Here is a 14324-nt window from a genome sequence, read left to right on the forward strand (position 1 = left end):
ATAGTTTCACCAATTGCGCTGAAATTTTGCACAGAAATGGCCCGTTTTTCTAATGACGAATCAGGCTAAGATACAAGGCGTTATAAAAGCAAACAGCAAAATACACAAAGGCATGCTTAGCGGAGTCATCAACCGAAAAACGCCACACTTCGAAAAACCCCTACTCAGTGTCTGAGTTACCCTTTACCTTGAGTAATGTTTGTAAGAGTGAGAGTTGATACAACATTCTTGCATGCAGCATCTACCGAGGTGATGAACGCCGTTTGACTGGATAACGTTGGACCACAGATAACACACAGAATCTGATGTGTTTATCCTAGAACAAGATTTAACTCAAAACATGTGTAAATACTTTAAAACCAAATGTTTTGCTCACTTATTCCATTTATACAACGAATTGCTGCAGTAATTGATATCTGACAGAGATTATATCTCTAAATGGTTGCCAGTTAGGTTTCTTTTTTGAAATTGCGGTTCAAAGGTCTTACACATATTTCATATGTTAGCATAAACGTTTGTTATCTGTGGTTGGACTGAGTGGACGAACGAAAGCGGGCAGTAAGAAACTATATTATTGAAAATATAATAAGACATATTTTCTTAAGTGCGTTAAAAATAAAGTGAAGAAATTTTCTAAGATTTTTTACCATTATAACATTCATATATCGTATAAATGGCTTAAATGTCCCAAATAGAGGATGCTCCCAGAGGATCTTAAACCAGCTATTTGATAACCTTACTCTATATTTACCGCATCGGCTTTAAATTGTGAAAGTTATTGATGCTTATGTTTGCAGGTTATGGCTTTAAGCCTTGGGAGGAATAACTTAAAAATTCGACACTGATTCTTTATTAGGGCCTAACTGACATTTTCAATTTCTCTTCATCGATCCTCTCTTTGTGTTATTACGGAATGTGTATTGAGTTTTCCCAAAATTGTTTGATTGAAATGCGAAGGAGATGACTACATCTTGCTATAGAAACAAAAAAAAAAATAACGATTTTGTTCGTTTTGATCTAGTTATTAGCGAAAGAGAGAGTCGACGAAGAGAAATCGATCAAGTTAGTTAGGCCCTTATGAAAAATCATTGTCGAATTGACTCTTAAGCCATAACCTCCAAACATAAACATCATCAGTCAAATTCTCAAGAAAGTTATCGACGCCTTTTTGTATAATTACAACTAAACTTATTTCTTACCTAACATCTTCCACAATATCTTGACGGTTTTCAGGACAGATGTGACGAGAAAAAAAAACTAATCGCTATCATGGGATAAGTCATCAAATTCAAACAATTCATGTTTAAAATAAATAAAATGCATTATATTTCACAAAGATACATAAATAATTGTACAAATTGTAGATATAATGAACTCATCAATATCAAGCAGCATTGCGTGACCCTAGAATTGCAACAATGTTTTCATGTGTCCTGCTTTAACCGAGTAGTTAACTCGATTCTCATCTTCGATGACTTCACTATTAAGGAGTATACCTTCGAGTTGCGTATCAATATGCTGCATCATAATAACATAATAAATATCGACGAAGCGCAGCTTCTACCGCAAGCTGCCAACTGCTTCCGTATTTTAGTGGGTTATTGTCCCATAGACACTTATAACAGTTCTTAATAAGTAATGTACTCTTTAGATTCCGCGTATTTATTTCGAGTATAACTAGCATGATACCGCTGCGATGCGTTGTGTGCGTAGATTGGCGTACGTGCGCCTGTGCAGTGCAGTAGCATTAGTAGTCTAAGTAACAAATAACAGTACAGTAATAGAAAACTCTTTGCATTGCTATCGTGCGGCGTTCTACTGTTGAGCACAACGTTCTTTTGATTTTCGTTTCTTATTGTCGGCCGAGGTGTTGCGCCGCGTTCCCTGTATCGGCATGTACGGTGGCACTGGACTAGATGAACCGGGATCGGAGAACTCCAGGATATCTGTGGACGAATCAAGATAACGGTTTGTTAGACTTGGGCTTTGCAATATAGACTTGAGCTATTACCTGGAGGTGAGGATAACGTCGAAGCAGTCATCGAATTAGTGTTCATGGGACTGCTACCGGATGTGCTGAACGTTGGATCGATTTTAGTTGCGATGTTATCTTCCGTATACTGATTTCTGTGGAAAGTGGTCAAAAAGGATTCATTGAAATTTTTTTTGTATAACTAAACAATTGGTAAACTTCATGTCGATTAAGATTAGGTTATTGGAGAACCAAATAAGAAAACGCGAAAACTAGTTATTTTAAAATGTAAATAGTGATAATGGGAGCACATTCCTTACCTCGATCCAGAAGATGAACGGTTAACGATTCCTCTCACATCCAGATGACTTGGTCTCTGAGGACTTCGGCTTTCACCACCCCCTCCAGCACCTCCACCATCGGAAACCGGCAGAACGTAGATGTCGTCTTCCTTCCTTCCATTCTCCACTAGCCTCTGAACATTGGCGGACAGTTTCAAGTTAGGCGTAGATTTTTGCTGTCGAATCATATCGATCGGATTCGAGTAGCTATCGTCATTTGGTGAAACATGTGAGTTTACGTAATGACTGCCCGTTCCGGACCCATGCGATGAAATGCTGCCCTGCGTTTTGTGTATTGCACCACTGCCATGCTCCGGCGAATGAGCCGGAGCTCCAAAGTACCGCTTAGCACTTCCGTTGCTTCCCACTGAATTCCCAATCGCTCCACCCGCCTGCGATTGCTGTAGCATATCGATCGGATTGGAATAGGAGTCACCATCATCCGCTTCTCCAATATCCGGCTCGAGCGACCCAGGTTGTTGCTGTTGATCACCACCCGCCGGATGTGACCCAGAGCTTCCCTCGCCAGCGGCTTCATCCTCATGCGGTTCCTGAAGTTGCTGCTGTTGGCGTTGCATTTCCTTTTTCAGTCGAGCTTTTTCCCGGGCTCGCTTGGCTTTGGCTCTTTCCCGCTCCTGTAACATCTTGGCCAGTTCTTTGTCCTGGGCTTCCATGGCCACGCGGCGATCGATCACCTCCTGGTCCAGTTCGTCCGCTTCCTGCTCCTGCAGCTTGCGGGCGAGTTCCTGTGAAAAGAAAAGAATTTTATTTGGTTTGAGCTTATTTATAAGAGACAAACAGCAAATGACTCTGCAGCGAATAATTAAGGCACTCAATTTTAAATGGTAGTGAAAAACCTGAAACGGACACTTGACAAATTTGAAGAAAAACTCTTGAAGAAATCTTCTAAATCCTACGTAGCGGATAAATGATCATAAACACTCTTTATAAATTATTTGAAAAAAAAAACTTTCACGAACTTCTCGAGAAATTCCCCACAATTACTCCTAGTAGAAATTCCTAGTTCCTAGTAGGATTCTTTAAAAAATCTTGAATAAAATTCTCAAAGAATCGATGTAGAAACTTTTTTTAGAACAAATTGCTCATGAAATCGGCATCATTGAAAGAGTTCACAAGAAAAAATACTTACAAAATTTCACTAGGAAATTCTGGAGAAATTGCTCAATGATTATAAGAAGAATTTCTTGCTAAATCCTCTGTAAGGTATTTCGATGGCAACCTTGGGAGAATACTGTGAGGAGGATGCCTTCAAGGATCCTTGAACAATTTTTGCTGGGATTTTTAAAGAAATATAATATGGTTTTATAAAAGGATTCCTTAAATTTGCCTAGAAAAAAAATCAATGTGTATTTGATGGTATCCACTAATGAATTCCTGAACAAATTCACCAAAGAATTTCTCTAAAAGAATTTCTCTAAAAGTTTTCTATTAAATTCTTAGATGAATTTCTGGAGGAATCTCTGGTAAAATCTGAAAAATTCCTTAAAGATATCCGGAAAAAATAATCGAAGAATCTCTAAAAAAATCACGGTAAAATTGCTGGGGGAATTTCCGATAAAATTCCTCAATGGAGACCTCAAGGATGTTCCCCAAGGAATCAAAAAAAAATCTTAAAGATATTCCTAAATGAATTCTCAAAGACAATCTCTAGAGGTGAATTCACAAACGGTTCCCTTGAGTATTTCTTCAAGAAATCTCTAAAGAATTCCAACGTAATTCCAATTAGTTGATGGACATCCCAGAGGGAATTCCACAAAGATGCTCTGGAGAAATTCTACACAGCAACTGTTGAGAAATTTTCGAAGGAATGAATCTCTGGAGAATTGAAAGGATTTACAAAAGAATGCCCGAAAGATTTCTAAGAGGAATTAGGACCAGAATATTTGGAGTTTTTGCCTTTCTCGTACACTAAGTGTACTGGAAAGGCTATATGTTCACTCCAAAAATGACTTTTTGATAGAAGGCCCGGAGGGTCGAGCTACATATACCAATCGACTCAGCTCGACGAATTGAGGTGATGTCTGTGTGTGTGTATGTATGTATGTGTGTGTGTATGTGTGTGTACAAATAAACTCACATCACTTTTTGGCAGTAAACCTCAACCGATTTTAATGACCGACGGTTCATTCGACGCGGAATCTGGTCCTATTGTTTCCTATTGAAAATGGTTCAGATCGGTCCAGCCGTTCCGGAGTTATGGCCATTTAGGTGTTCCGGACCGGTACCCCTGGAAGGAGCCAGACATGGAAATGCAACAAACCCATGCATGCGACCCATCAAACCACGGCATTTTCGATTATCTGATGAACGGTAAGCAGGAAAATAGTCTCAGGTCATATCTGAACCGGTAGTGTTCCGGAACCGGTTCTGGGTGTCCCGCCGGAAGTGGTCAAATATAGAAGTGAACTAAACCCATGCATGCGACATATCAAATCACCGCGTTTTATATAAACTGATGAATGGTAAACAGGAAAATAGTCTCAGACCATATATGATCCGGTAGTATTCCGGAACCGGTTCCGGGTATCTCGCCGGAAGTGGTCAAATATAAAAGTGAACCAAATCCATGCATGCGACACATCAAATCGCAGCTTTTTCTATAACCTGATGAATGGTAAACATGAAAATAGTCTCAGATCATATCTGAATCGTAACATACCGGAACCGGTTCCGGGTGTCTCGCCGGAAACAGCAAAAAATACAAAGTGAACAAAACACATGCGACACATCAAATCGTGGCCTTTTCGATAACCTTATTGTGCGGTTAGCAAGCTAAGCCCACACTAGAAACTACTGGTAGTGTTCCGGAATCAGTTCCAGTTGTCTCGCCGAAAGTGGCCGGATGTAAAAGATAACTCTAGCGTAACATGTGATAAGGGCCTACTTCCAAAATGTAAGCATTGCGAAGTCTGCTTGAGATGGTTTCCATGTATATTCAAAAACACTATTTAGAAATCAAACACTCTATTAGTATCACTTATGCAACAAATGACGCGCATGACTGCTCCCTACATGCTGTCTAGCGTAAAAAATAGTATACTACATTGAAATTGGTAGATTTTTTTTTTTTTAAATCTGTATTAACGAGATTTTTAGCCCTAGGCTAGTTCATCTCGGGACCCACGCTTTACTTCCCTTCCGAAGGAAGAACTCACATTTTTGCGAGTTTGTCGGGAGTGGGATTCAATCCCAGGTCCTCGGCGTGATAGTCAAGTGTTCTAACCATCACACCAGGTCCGCTCCACAGTAGAAAAATTGAGTTTTCGAACAGCAATGGACATTGACCCTTTAAAAAAATTTCATCGACTTGGGCTCCAGTACTTTGGTCCTTTGACAATAAGCAAATCACTTAAGCGTTGATACATTGGCCCTTTGAACAACTATGAATCGAGCCCCTTTGAATTGAGATTATTTTGAACAAAAAGAAGTTAGTTTGCATAAGTTTTATTATATTTTACGTGATTATACAAAAAAGAATCAGATTCAAAGCAATACCATAAAAAGTCCATGTAACATGCCAAAGGGCCTAAGTAAATTTGAGATCTAGTCCAACTTGGGCCCTTTTACGTCGACTTAGGCCCAAACGGAACTATGAATTCACTAAGGCGCTTTAAAAAATCATCTAAAAAGTCATGTTAAAATGGGTTTTTGCGTGGGTGAGGAAGTGTACCGATAGATTACGTAACACTTGATAGGAATAACAGAAAATCTCGTTTGTTTACATTTTCGACTTAAACCCTTATCACATGTTACGCTAGAACTAAACCAATTTTTGCGACACATCTAATGGCTTTTTAGGCATGAACTGTTAACAAAAAAAATAATGATGATTAACCTGGGCTTGTTAGGGGAATATTTGTAAGTAAAAAGAAAATCGCGTTAAGTACTGTTCCTTTGAATTCCACTAAGAATTTGCATCCTTTGACAGAAATGTATTGCGACCTCAACTGTAAGGTCGTCTTCAGTGTCTTGTACTTGACTCGTCGAGTACTTTACTTAAGAAAAAATATCTCAGATCATATTAGGGAGAACTAGTAGTGTTCCGGAATCGGTTCCGAGTGTCCCTCCGGATGTGGTCAAATGTAGAAGGGAACCGAACCCCATAAGGTTTTTTTCGATAACCTGATGAACGGTTTTCAAGAAAATCGCCTCAGATTACGTTAGAGACCACCGGTAGTGTCCCACACATTTTACATGAACCCTATAACCAATGATAATAAATTATAGCCTTAAGAGGAAACAAACCATCATCGTTTAGCAAACACTGAAAAGCAGTTTTCTCGCTGAAATCTCAACCAATGTTAATAAAAATTTATCACTGCACTCCGGCCACCACCTGGATAACAGTGAAATAACTGTCAATGTCGGTTTTGTGACTTAGAGGAAGAAAACTGCTTTTCAATAATTGATGATTGCTGATGACTGAATGATGGTTATTTGAGCCTTAAGTGTGCAGAAAAAACTTTGTCAAAGTGATCTGAGAAAAAGTTTAGTCCTAGCTTGTAATTGTAATCTTAGTATGGATCAGCCTTCAGTCAAGGTGGTCAAGCAGTCAACTGAAAGAACTGATACTTTCAGCTGTGCCTATGCGTTGAACATAACATCGGAATAAGTGCCCCAATTGGCTTTCAAGGGAAAAACAAAACATACTGTTACCCATCTTTGTTTCGGTAGCGCAACTACCAAACTGATGATGTTTACCTTTTTTTACATACCTATCAACATAATCTGTTGGGGGAATTATTTTATTTTTCCTACTTACAACCCACATCCGACAACTTTTTTTAAGTGGGAATGGTAGAACTTTCAATTCCCTCGGTCGCACGTACATTATTTTTGCATTTTGTTCCACCATTTCCGTGAAAAATGAGATCCGGCTTGTGCAAGTGAGGAGTTGAGGTTAGAATTGTAGGATATTCTAGGTTAGATTTGCTAATATCGTAGAAATATCGTACTTCTAATTAGTTTTCACTGTCGTAAAAAATACTGTTATGTTCAGAAGAAACAGTTATACCTTCGGATCACACTCATTTACTCTTAAATCTCAATCTGACTGTAAAAATAATGAATTTCTTTTCAATGTTTTGAAACCTCGAACGAATTTGACATTGCTTTCGGGAAGCATCATCACGACGACGACAACACTCCCAAGCGATCGAATCGTCGTTTTGGGGGCGAATTCGATGATGACCTTGATAAATTTCTTGATTTTCTAAATAATGTATTCTCATGCTTCAGAAATTCGTAGGTGGTACAGTCCCAGATCGCTGTTATGAGAATTTCCTCCTTCTCGTCCGTTACCAAAGCACAGATATTTGGGGCTGTTCACTGACTCTAAAACAAGATTGATTGCGTCGTCGGAAAGATCATGATAACTTATTCGACGAGAAAGGCACTATCACCACTAGGTGGATTAATCTGGGTTTTTTTTCTTACGAATCTCTCCAGAAATTCTCCTGGATAAAGTCCTTAGATAAACTTCGGTGAATATCTTGAGAATCCTGGAGGAACTCTTGAAATAATTGCTGGAAGAATTCATCAATAAATCCCGCAGAAGTTCACCTAAGACTCAAGAAAGAATTCTTCAAAGAAACTCCTGAAGGAATTTGCCAAAGTTCCTGAAGGAATTATCAATAAAGTACTTGATGACCATTCCCTACATGAATAGCGGAAAAACTCCAATGATTCATGTTTTAAATCCCCAAGGAATCGCTGAAGAGGTTACAGTTGGATTTCTTGGAGGATTAAACCAAAGAAGTTCCTTAAGGAATTCGACATAGACTCATCGAAGATTTTTTTTATCACATAGCTAGATGAAATTCCGATGGAATCCCTAGATACAATGCCCAAAAAACTTCGGAAAAAAATTCAAACGATTGCCTTAAAAAATCTGGTGAAATTCCTCAACAAATGCCATAAAAAATGCTATTAAGAAATCTCAATTATTTTTTTGAGGAATTCTCGGAATAATATCCGGAATTCCAAAGAAATTTTCTATGGAAATTACTATATGGAATGCTCGATGGAGTCGTTTGAGGAATTCGCACAGAATAATTTTTGAAGAAATTTCTAGAGGTTTTTCCGAAAAAACCCCAAAGTAGGGATCATTGGAAGAATTTCGTGAAACATTCCTGAAAAATCCCAAGCGTTAAACATAACGTTGGAAACAGTGCGCTGTATAGAACGCCTGGTGATCTATTTAGTAGTGCCAGCTGAAGTCAATGAAGTTATTTCAGAAACCAATTGAGTTCTAAATCCACTATACTGATTTCCCTAGCTCCGGCTAAGATTTACGTCATTTTATTGAGCTTTAATACCTAAGGCGTAAACACATAAACTACGTTGACGTCGTAGATATTTCTCCATACCAATTTTGACTTTTGTTGAGTCACCCAGTTATTTGCGGTTCTGGTGGAATTTCAGGACCTGAATTGTCCAAGAAATTTTCTTTGACAGTTGTAAAACAATGATTCAAATGTCAGTCGCAGCCCAAGCAGTATGTTAATGACCATTTCATTTTGCAAAAGTTTTAGAACCGTCATAAAACCAAATAGCGTTTATTTTTGTTTAATGATGGTTGTTAGAGAACCTCGTCTAGTTTATTTGACTTAAAATGATTCTTAGTTTTTGACAGTTATCCACCAAGAAATTTCTTTAACGATTATTTTTTAACACTCAACTGGGCTTAAGGATTTGTGAAAGAAAAAAATAAAGGTTTGGCGAACATCTAAAGCTAACACCTCACCCTATTTTCTATTTCCTCATTACGACTATGTTTTGTTGGAAGCTAGTCCACCATGGCCACGCAGGCCATAGCGAGGCTAACTCCATCGATGCCTGTTTCTTAATAATAAATAAAAAGAACTCAAGACATCTTCCATCAAACTAGACGGCTGCCGACTGATACCTCAATCAGCAACCGTCACTCTCTTTATTCCATTCTGGTATATACAATTTAACAATCTTTTTCCATAATAATATATGTACCTGTACCATCTCTCCAACAATTGTACCTACCAACCATACTGCCGCCGTCCACGTACCTGAAGGTTCGACGCTACCCGAGTGTTCAACGCTACCTAACTTCCAACATGTTTATTTTTTTTTCTTCCAAAATACACTATCAATCAAAAGTATGAAGTAACCCTCCAAAAACATGTATTTTTTAGGCCCATATATTCGTTAATTTGCGTCCGATTCCAAGTCTCATTCAAAAGATAAAGAGTATTTTTATATGTTTGGCGAGCACACAAACAATGGTGACCCCCATTTGCTCTTTTCCTTGCTACGACTACGTTCGATAGTTTTTCTAGAAAGATGAGTGGTAACGGTTTCCAATGGCAAAATAATATACTAATTATATGGATTTACAGCAGATGTATGAGCATTAACGACAATTCAACCCTCATTGTGTATTAGGGTCAATTTTGAGCCAAAACGTGCACTACGCCAGCGAGCTGCTGCCGACGTGATGCATTAGGAAGGTTAACGCTGTTTTTAAGGCGGTGCACAGTGGAAAAAATAGGTATAAAACGCGAATAAATTCAATATTTCTGTTCGGAGTGGATGGATTCGAATGAATTTTTGACAAAAACTGTAAAAATCCCTATAGTTTCAGATAAGGAGGTGAAGGGTTAAGAAAATCTTCATCTATTCCCGTCTGGCGTGCTAAATAAATGCCTTATTCAACTCGTATTTGTGTAAAAACTTTCCATAGCATCGGCAATTTGACATAGGGTTGGTTCTGCTCTTATGAATTGCGTTCCGCTTTGGGCGAAGAAGCATGCGAAAGTTCAAAGAAATAGGGGATGTCGGGGTTATTTGAAGATATTTCAATTTTAAGGCCGTGCGGTGAGCCAAACCAGCTCCATTTGATACTACAGAAGGTTTTACACTAACACGAATTAAATAAATTATGTGTTTTGCACTTCATGATTTTTCCAAAAAGGTGACAAAGAAAGAGAGTGGGGTAAAACGGGCCCAATACACCGATTTCCAGCATCGTACGGCGAATGACGCACCCGTTATCCGAGACTGTATTTATTTTTGCAGTTTGTGTCAAAAAATCATTCAAATCCATCCACTCCGAGCAGAGACATTAAATTTATTCGCGTTTTATACCTTGTTTTTTCCCTGTGCGGTGCCTCTGCTTGAATTTGCATAGCCCATTTTTTACATTTTTTTTAAAGCCGAGTCTACAAGGCTTTCAACAGTATAACATTTTTACATTTAGTTGAAAAACGAAGATTGAAAAAAATGTTACGGTGTTTTGTAGGCACCGACTGCTTTTTTAGCAGCAAGGCCAGAGAGTTATTTCATTTCTTTGTTTTTTAGCTCGGATGATTGCAGAGGAATTTCTGAATGACTCTAGAGGGTGGGCCTTCGGGGGACTTCAAGGGGGATTCAGAGGTGTTTCAAGCAGCGCTGAAAATTTCATTTCGTCATATCTAAATTCAACCACCTACAGCTCATTTTTAAAGCTGAACCTGAGAATATGGTATATGGAAAACTTGTGCGCCTAAACCAGTTCTGCAAGAAAGTCACGGAAAAACCGCTATATTTCGAATATTTAAGGTAAATGTCACGGACTACCTTTGAAAAATGCTAAATGATATTCACCGTGGAGGTATCAGAGGAGTTTCAGGAGGTCTCATATGGGATTTCAGATGAACTTCAGGGAAATTACAGGGTAATTAAAGAGGCGTTTCAACAGGGGGGTTTAGAAGGTTTCTCGGATGCTGCCCAGGGTCTTGGGTAAGCTTCAGAGTAATTTTATGGGGGGTTTTCAGAAGTGTTTCAAAACATTTCAATAAGTTTTCAATGCGTTGCAGAGTTCTAATTTCAGGGGTTTCATATGAATTTTATTGGTCTTCACAGGCATGTTCACAGGTTAAGGCGAACTTCATGGAGGTCTCAAGGAGTTTCAAAAGCTTTTCAGAGATGTTGCAAAGCGTTCAAATGTGTTGCAAGGTGTTTCAGACGGAGTTTTAGGCATTTATGGGCGTTTCCGTAAGTTTCTCAGAGGCTTTCAATAGATGGGTTTTAGAGTGGTTTCTTTGTATTTCCGTAGGTTTCAGAAAGCCTTCAATTGCATTCGACTGCTTACACTTTGTAGCTTGCCTAGTAGATCTGATGACGTATACCCAAAGGAACTTGGAGACCCTCAAACATTCACCACTTGACAGCACTTAGTTTCATGATGCTATGTAAGCATGAATTTCGTTGATGACGCTCCAATAGATAAACTTTTCTGCTTTCGAAGGCCTATACTCCAGACCTCCTCAATTCTCTTCGACAGTCATTGAACTCATAGCTAACTAAAACATTGATGTAGGCGCCTTCGTGAGTGTAAACCTTATTCATAATACAGCAAGAGGTCACAAGTTATGCATGTTGATCCGATGGCTTAGGTTCAGGAATGTTTTTGAGACCATTAATTAGTCATCCTAAATCCTAAACACGTTCTCTGCAGTATGCGGCGGGTGTTTTCCAACTTCAAACCTCATATCCGTCCATTTGACATTAACCAATCTATGTTGTAACATTCCATGATCTAACAGGGTTATTTTCTGACAAGTTATTTAAAGTTTTTTTATCTAATTCGGCCACTGTCACTAGCCTTTACAAGACAGCGCCTGAAACTAAAGACATTCTGCATTTGCAAACCCTTTTCAGCGTAAACAGGTCGGAAAATTTCATATCTGATAAAATTAATAATTTAAATTTATCTCGTATATGCGTTCTGATTCCATCTAATATGTGATACTACATGGCGCTGGATTAGTAAGGCATGGTTTTTCATCACATTACAGTTGAAATATTTATTATATTAGCCATTTCAACTTATGACCATTAGACGCGCAGTTAATTCTCGGATACTTATTCAAAACGACGTATCAACATAGGATTTGCGTGTATTATACGTCGTTTTGAAAAAGTATCCGAGAATTGATACTTTTTAGGCCTACATTATCACAAATTCAAAATCAAATATGATAATTTTAATTTTGTATTGCTAGTATTGACTGATTCACTATCATGAAGAAATAGTCATATATATCTCATATTTAGCTCGTGAAAGCGCCTTGAATTTTTCGCATTTTTCCTGCCGCACCCTGTAAACGATCCCAACTCTACCGTTGTTTCTGTAAAACAACCTTTTTTCCTTGAGACATAAAAAATCCGCAAATTTTCAGCATCAAACCATCGACCTTAGGATTCGTAGGCGAGAATGGTTACCACTCAACAGTGACTCAATATAAGGGAAATAAGAGCATAAGTTTCTTCGTTTCCACAACTGACAAAAGAACACATGCCATTTCACTAAGCCATCTCTTTGGGCTGGGTGTATATGTTCCATTTCGTTCAGAAGAACTTAATTTGTTTTTAAATCCTTCTTTATGTGAAAGTTACGATATTCACTAAATCTTTAAATAACACATCAAAATTGAGAAATGACATCAAATACTTTTCGATATGAGCTATGATTTAGATATTCTTGTCTGCTCGTGAAAGAACTCCAACTGCTCACAACATAACCAAATTCTATTTAAGTTATGTTATCCTAATGGAAGTTGCTAAACAGTGCTACGTAAATTGATCCTACCTAAATGGTTTCTATCTAATCGGAGGTTCCAGTTTATAATCCAGAAACAGGAAAGATTTTTAGACCTTTGATTTTTTTTTAAGAATTTTGTTAGGATTACTTCGAACATGTTTGCAACTATGAGAATTTCTCCAACATCTTCGCTCCTAACTTTTATATAAATAAAAAGAGGTCAGGGATCAAACTCCTCTTCTGATAGTCTAAAAAGTAGAGTTATTTCTTCGGAAAGGAAGTTAACCCGTTGATCACGAGTTTAACTGGCCAAGAGTAGGAAATTATTGGTACACAAATAAATTAAATTTAATGGATTATATGATTAAATATTCAGTAAGTACTTTTGCTCAGAATTTATGAACTTAAGATGAAAAATAGTTCCGAATTCTAGTGAAAATAATCCTTAACAGCTTTGCGTAGTAGTTTCAAAACTAGTCCGACAGTCTAAAAATCTTTCATAGCTTTTGCGGTAAAAGGAATACCTAGGTAGTATTACAAGTTTTATTTCTATGTAATCTGTAAATATTGTCCCAACTTAAATTCACATTTGTAGTGTTATGGCGCAATAGAGCATCATGAGATCTCATCAATCTCATTTTGATAGCCTACATTCAGGTCATTTTGGGCAATGTTCCTTAACAGGGACATTAAACTGTAGACGTATCATAAATAGTGCTTTATTAAAATTTACTCCTGGTAAGAACGCTAAGAAGCCACCGAGTTCATAGATATTTTATATGAAATTCTCTAGGAAATTCAAGGATATTTTTTTCGAGATAACTGGTACGTGATTTCACAAAACCTTTCCAATATTTTTCTCAAGTAATTTTTCTATGAATGTCGTTTTTTGAAAACATCATACTGATTTCTATTGACTGAAATGAATTGTTACAACTCATAATGCAATCTTCTAATGAATTTGTGGCTCTGAGGAAGACTACAGGTGGTAGTCAAAACCGAAGAGGGTATACTGCTTGGAGTGTTCCAAAAGTCGGTACAAGATAATCTTGCTATTAGGTCAATAACTTGTGCAGCACTTCAATGAGATGTTCAGCGAATGTTTTTTTTTTAATTTAAGTAGACATTTTATTTGAAATTCACCTGTGATGTCCTGCTGCAATTTTGTTAGAATATCTCGCATAGATTTTACCATAAAATCCTTCAGCAATACTTTATTAATTCGCCCAATAATTTACTGATTTGAATATTTACTGATAAGGATAAGTTAAAGGCGTGGAGCGGACCTGGTGTGATGGTTAGAACACTTGACTTTCACGCCGAGGACCTGGGATCGAATCCCACTCCCGACAAACTCACAAAATGTGAGTTCTTCCTTCGGAAGGGAAGTAAAGTGTGGGTCCCGAGATGAACTAGCCTAGGGCTAAAAATC

The 14324-nt window shown here is 37.9% G+C and overlaps 1 protein-coding gene across 1 annotated transcript in view; it reads right to left on the minus strand.

The window, feature by feature from the left end:
- Positions 1-1302: 1302 nt before the first annotated feature.
- The window catches only part of LOC109417005 (myb-like protein AA), a gene marked incomplete in the record, with an annotated part of 59140 nt that continues 46118 nt past the window's right edge, over positions 1303-14324 (minus strand). The window contains 3 exon segments of the mRNA XM_029852834.2: positions 1303-1946; positions 2012-2127; positions 2293-3059. Of these exon segments, the coding sequence (XP_029708694.2) occupies positions 1816-1946; positions 2012-2127; positions 2293-3059 (1014 nt within the window).

The sequence above is a fragment of the Aedes albopictus genome, chromosome 2 (genome assembly GCF_035046485.1).
Source record: "Aedes albopictus strain Foshan chromosome 2, AalbF5, whole genome shotgun sequence".
NCBI lineage: Eukaryota > Metazoa > Arthropoda > Insecta > Diptera > Culicidae > Aedes > Aedes albopictus.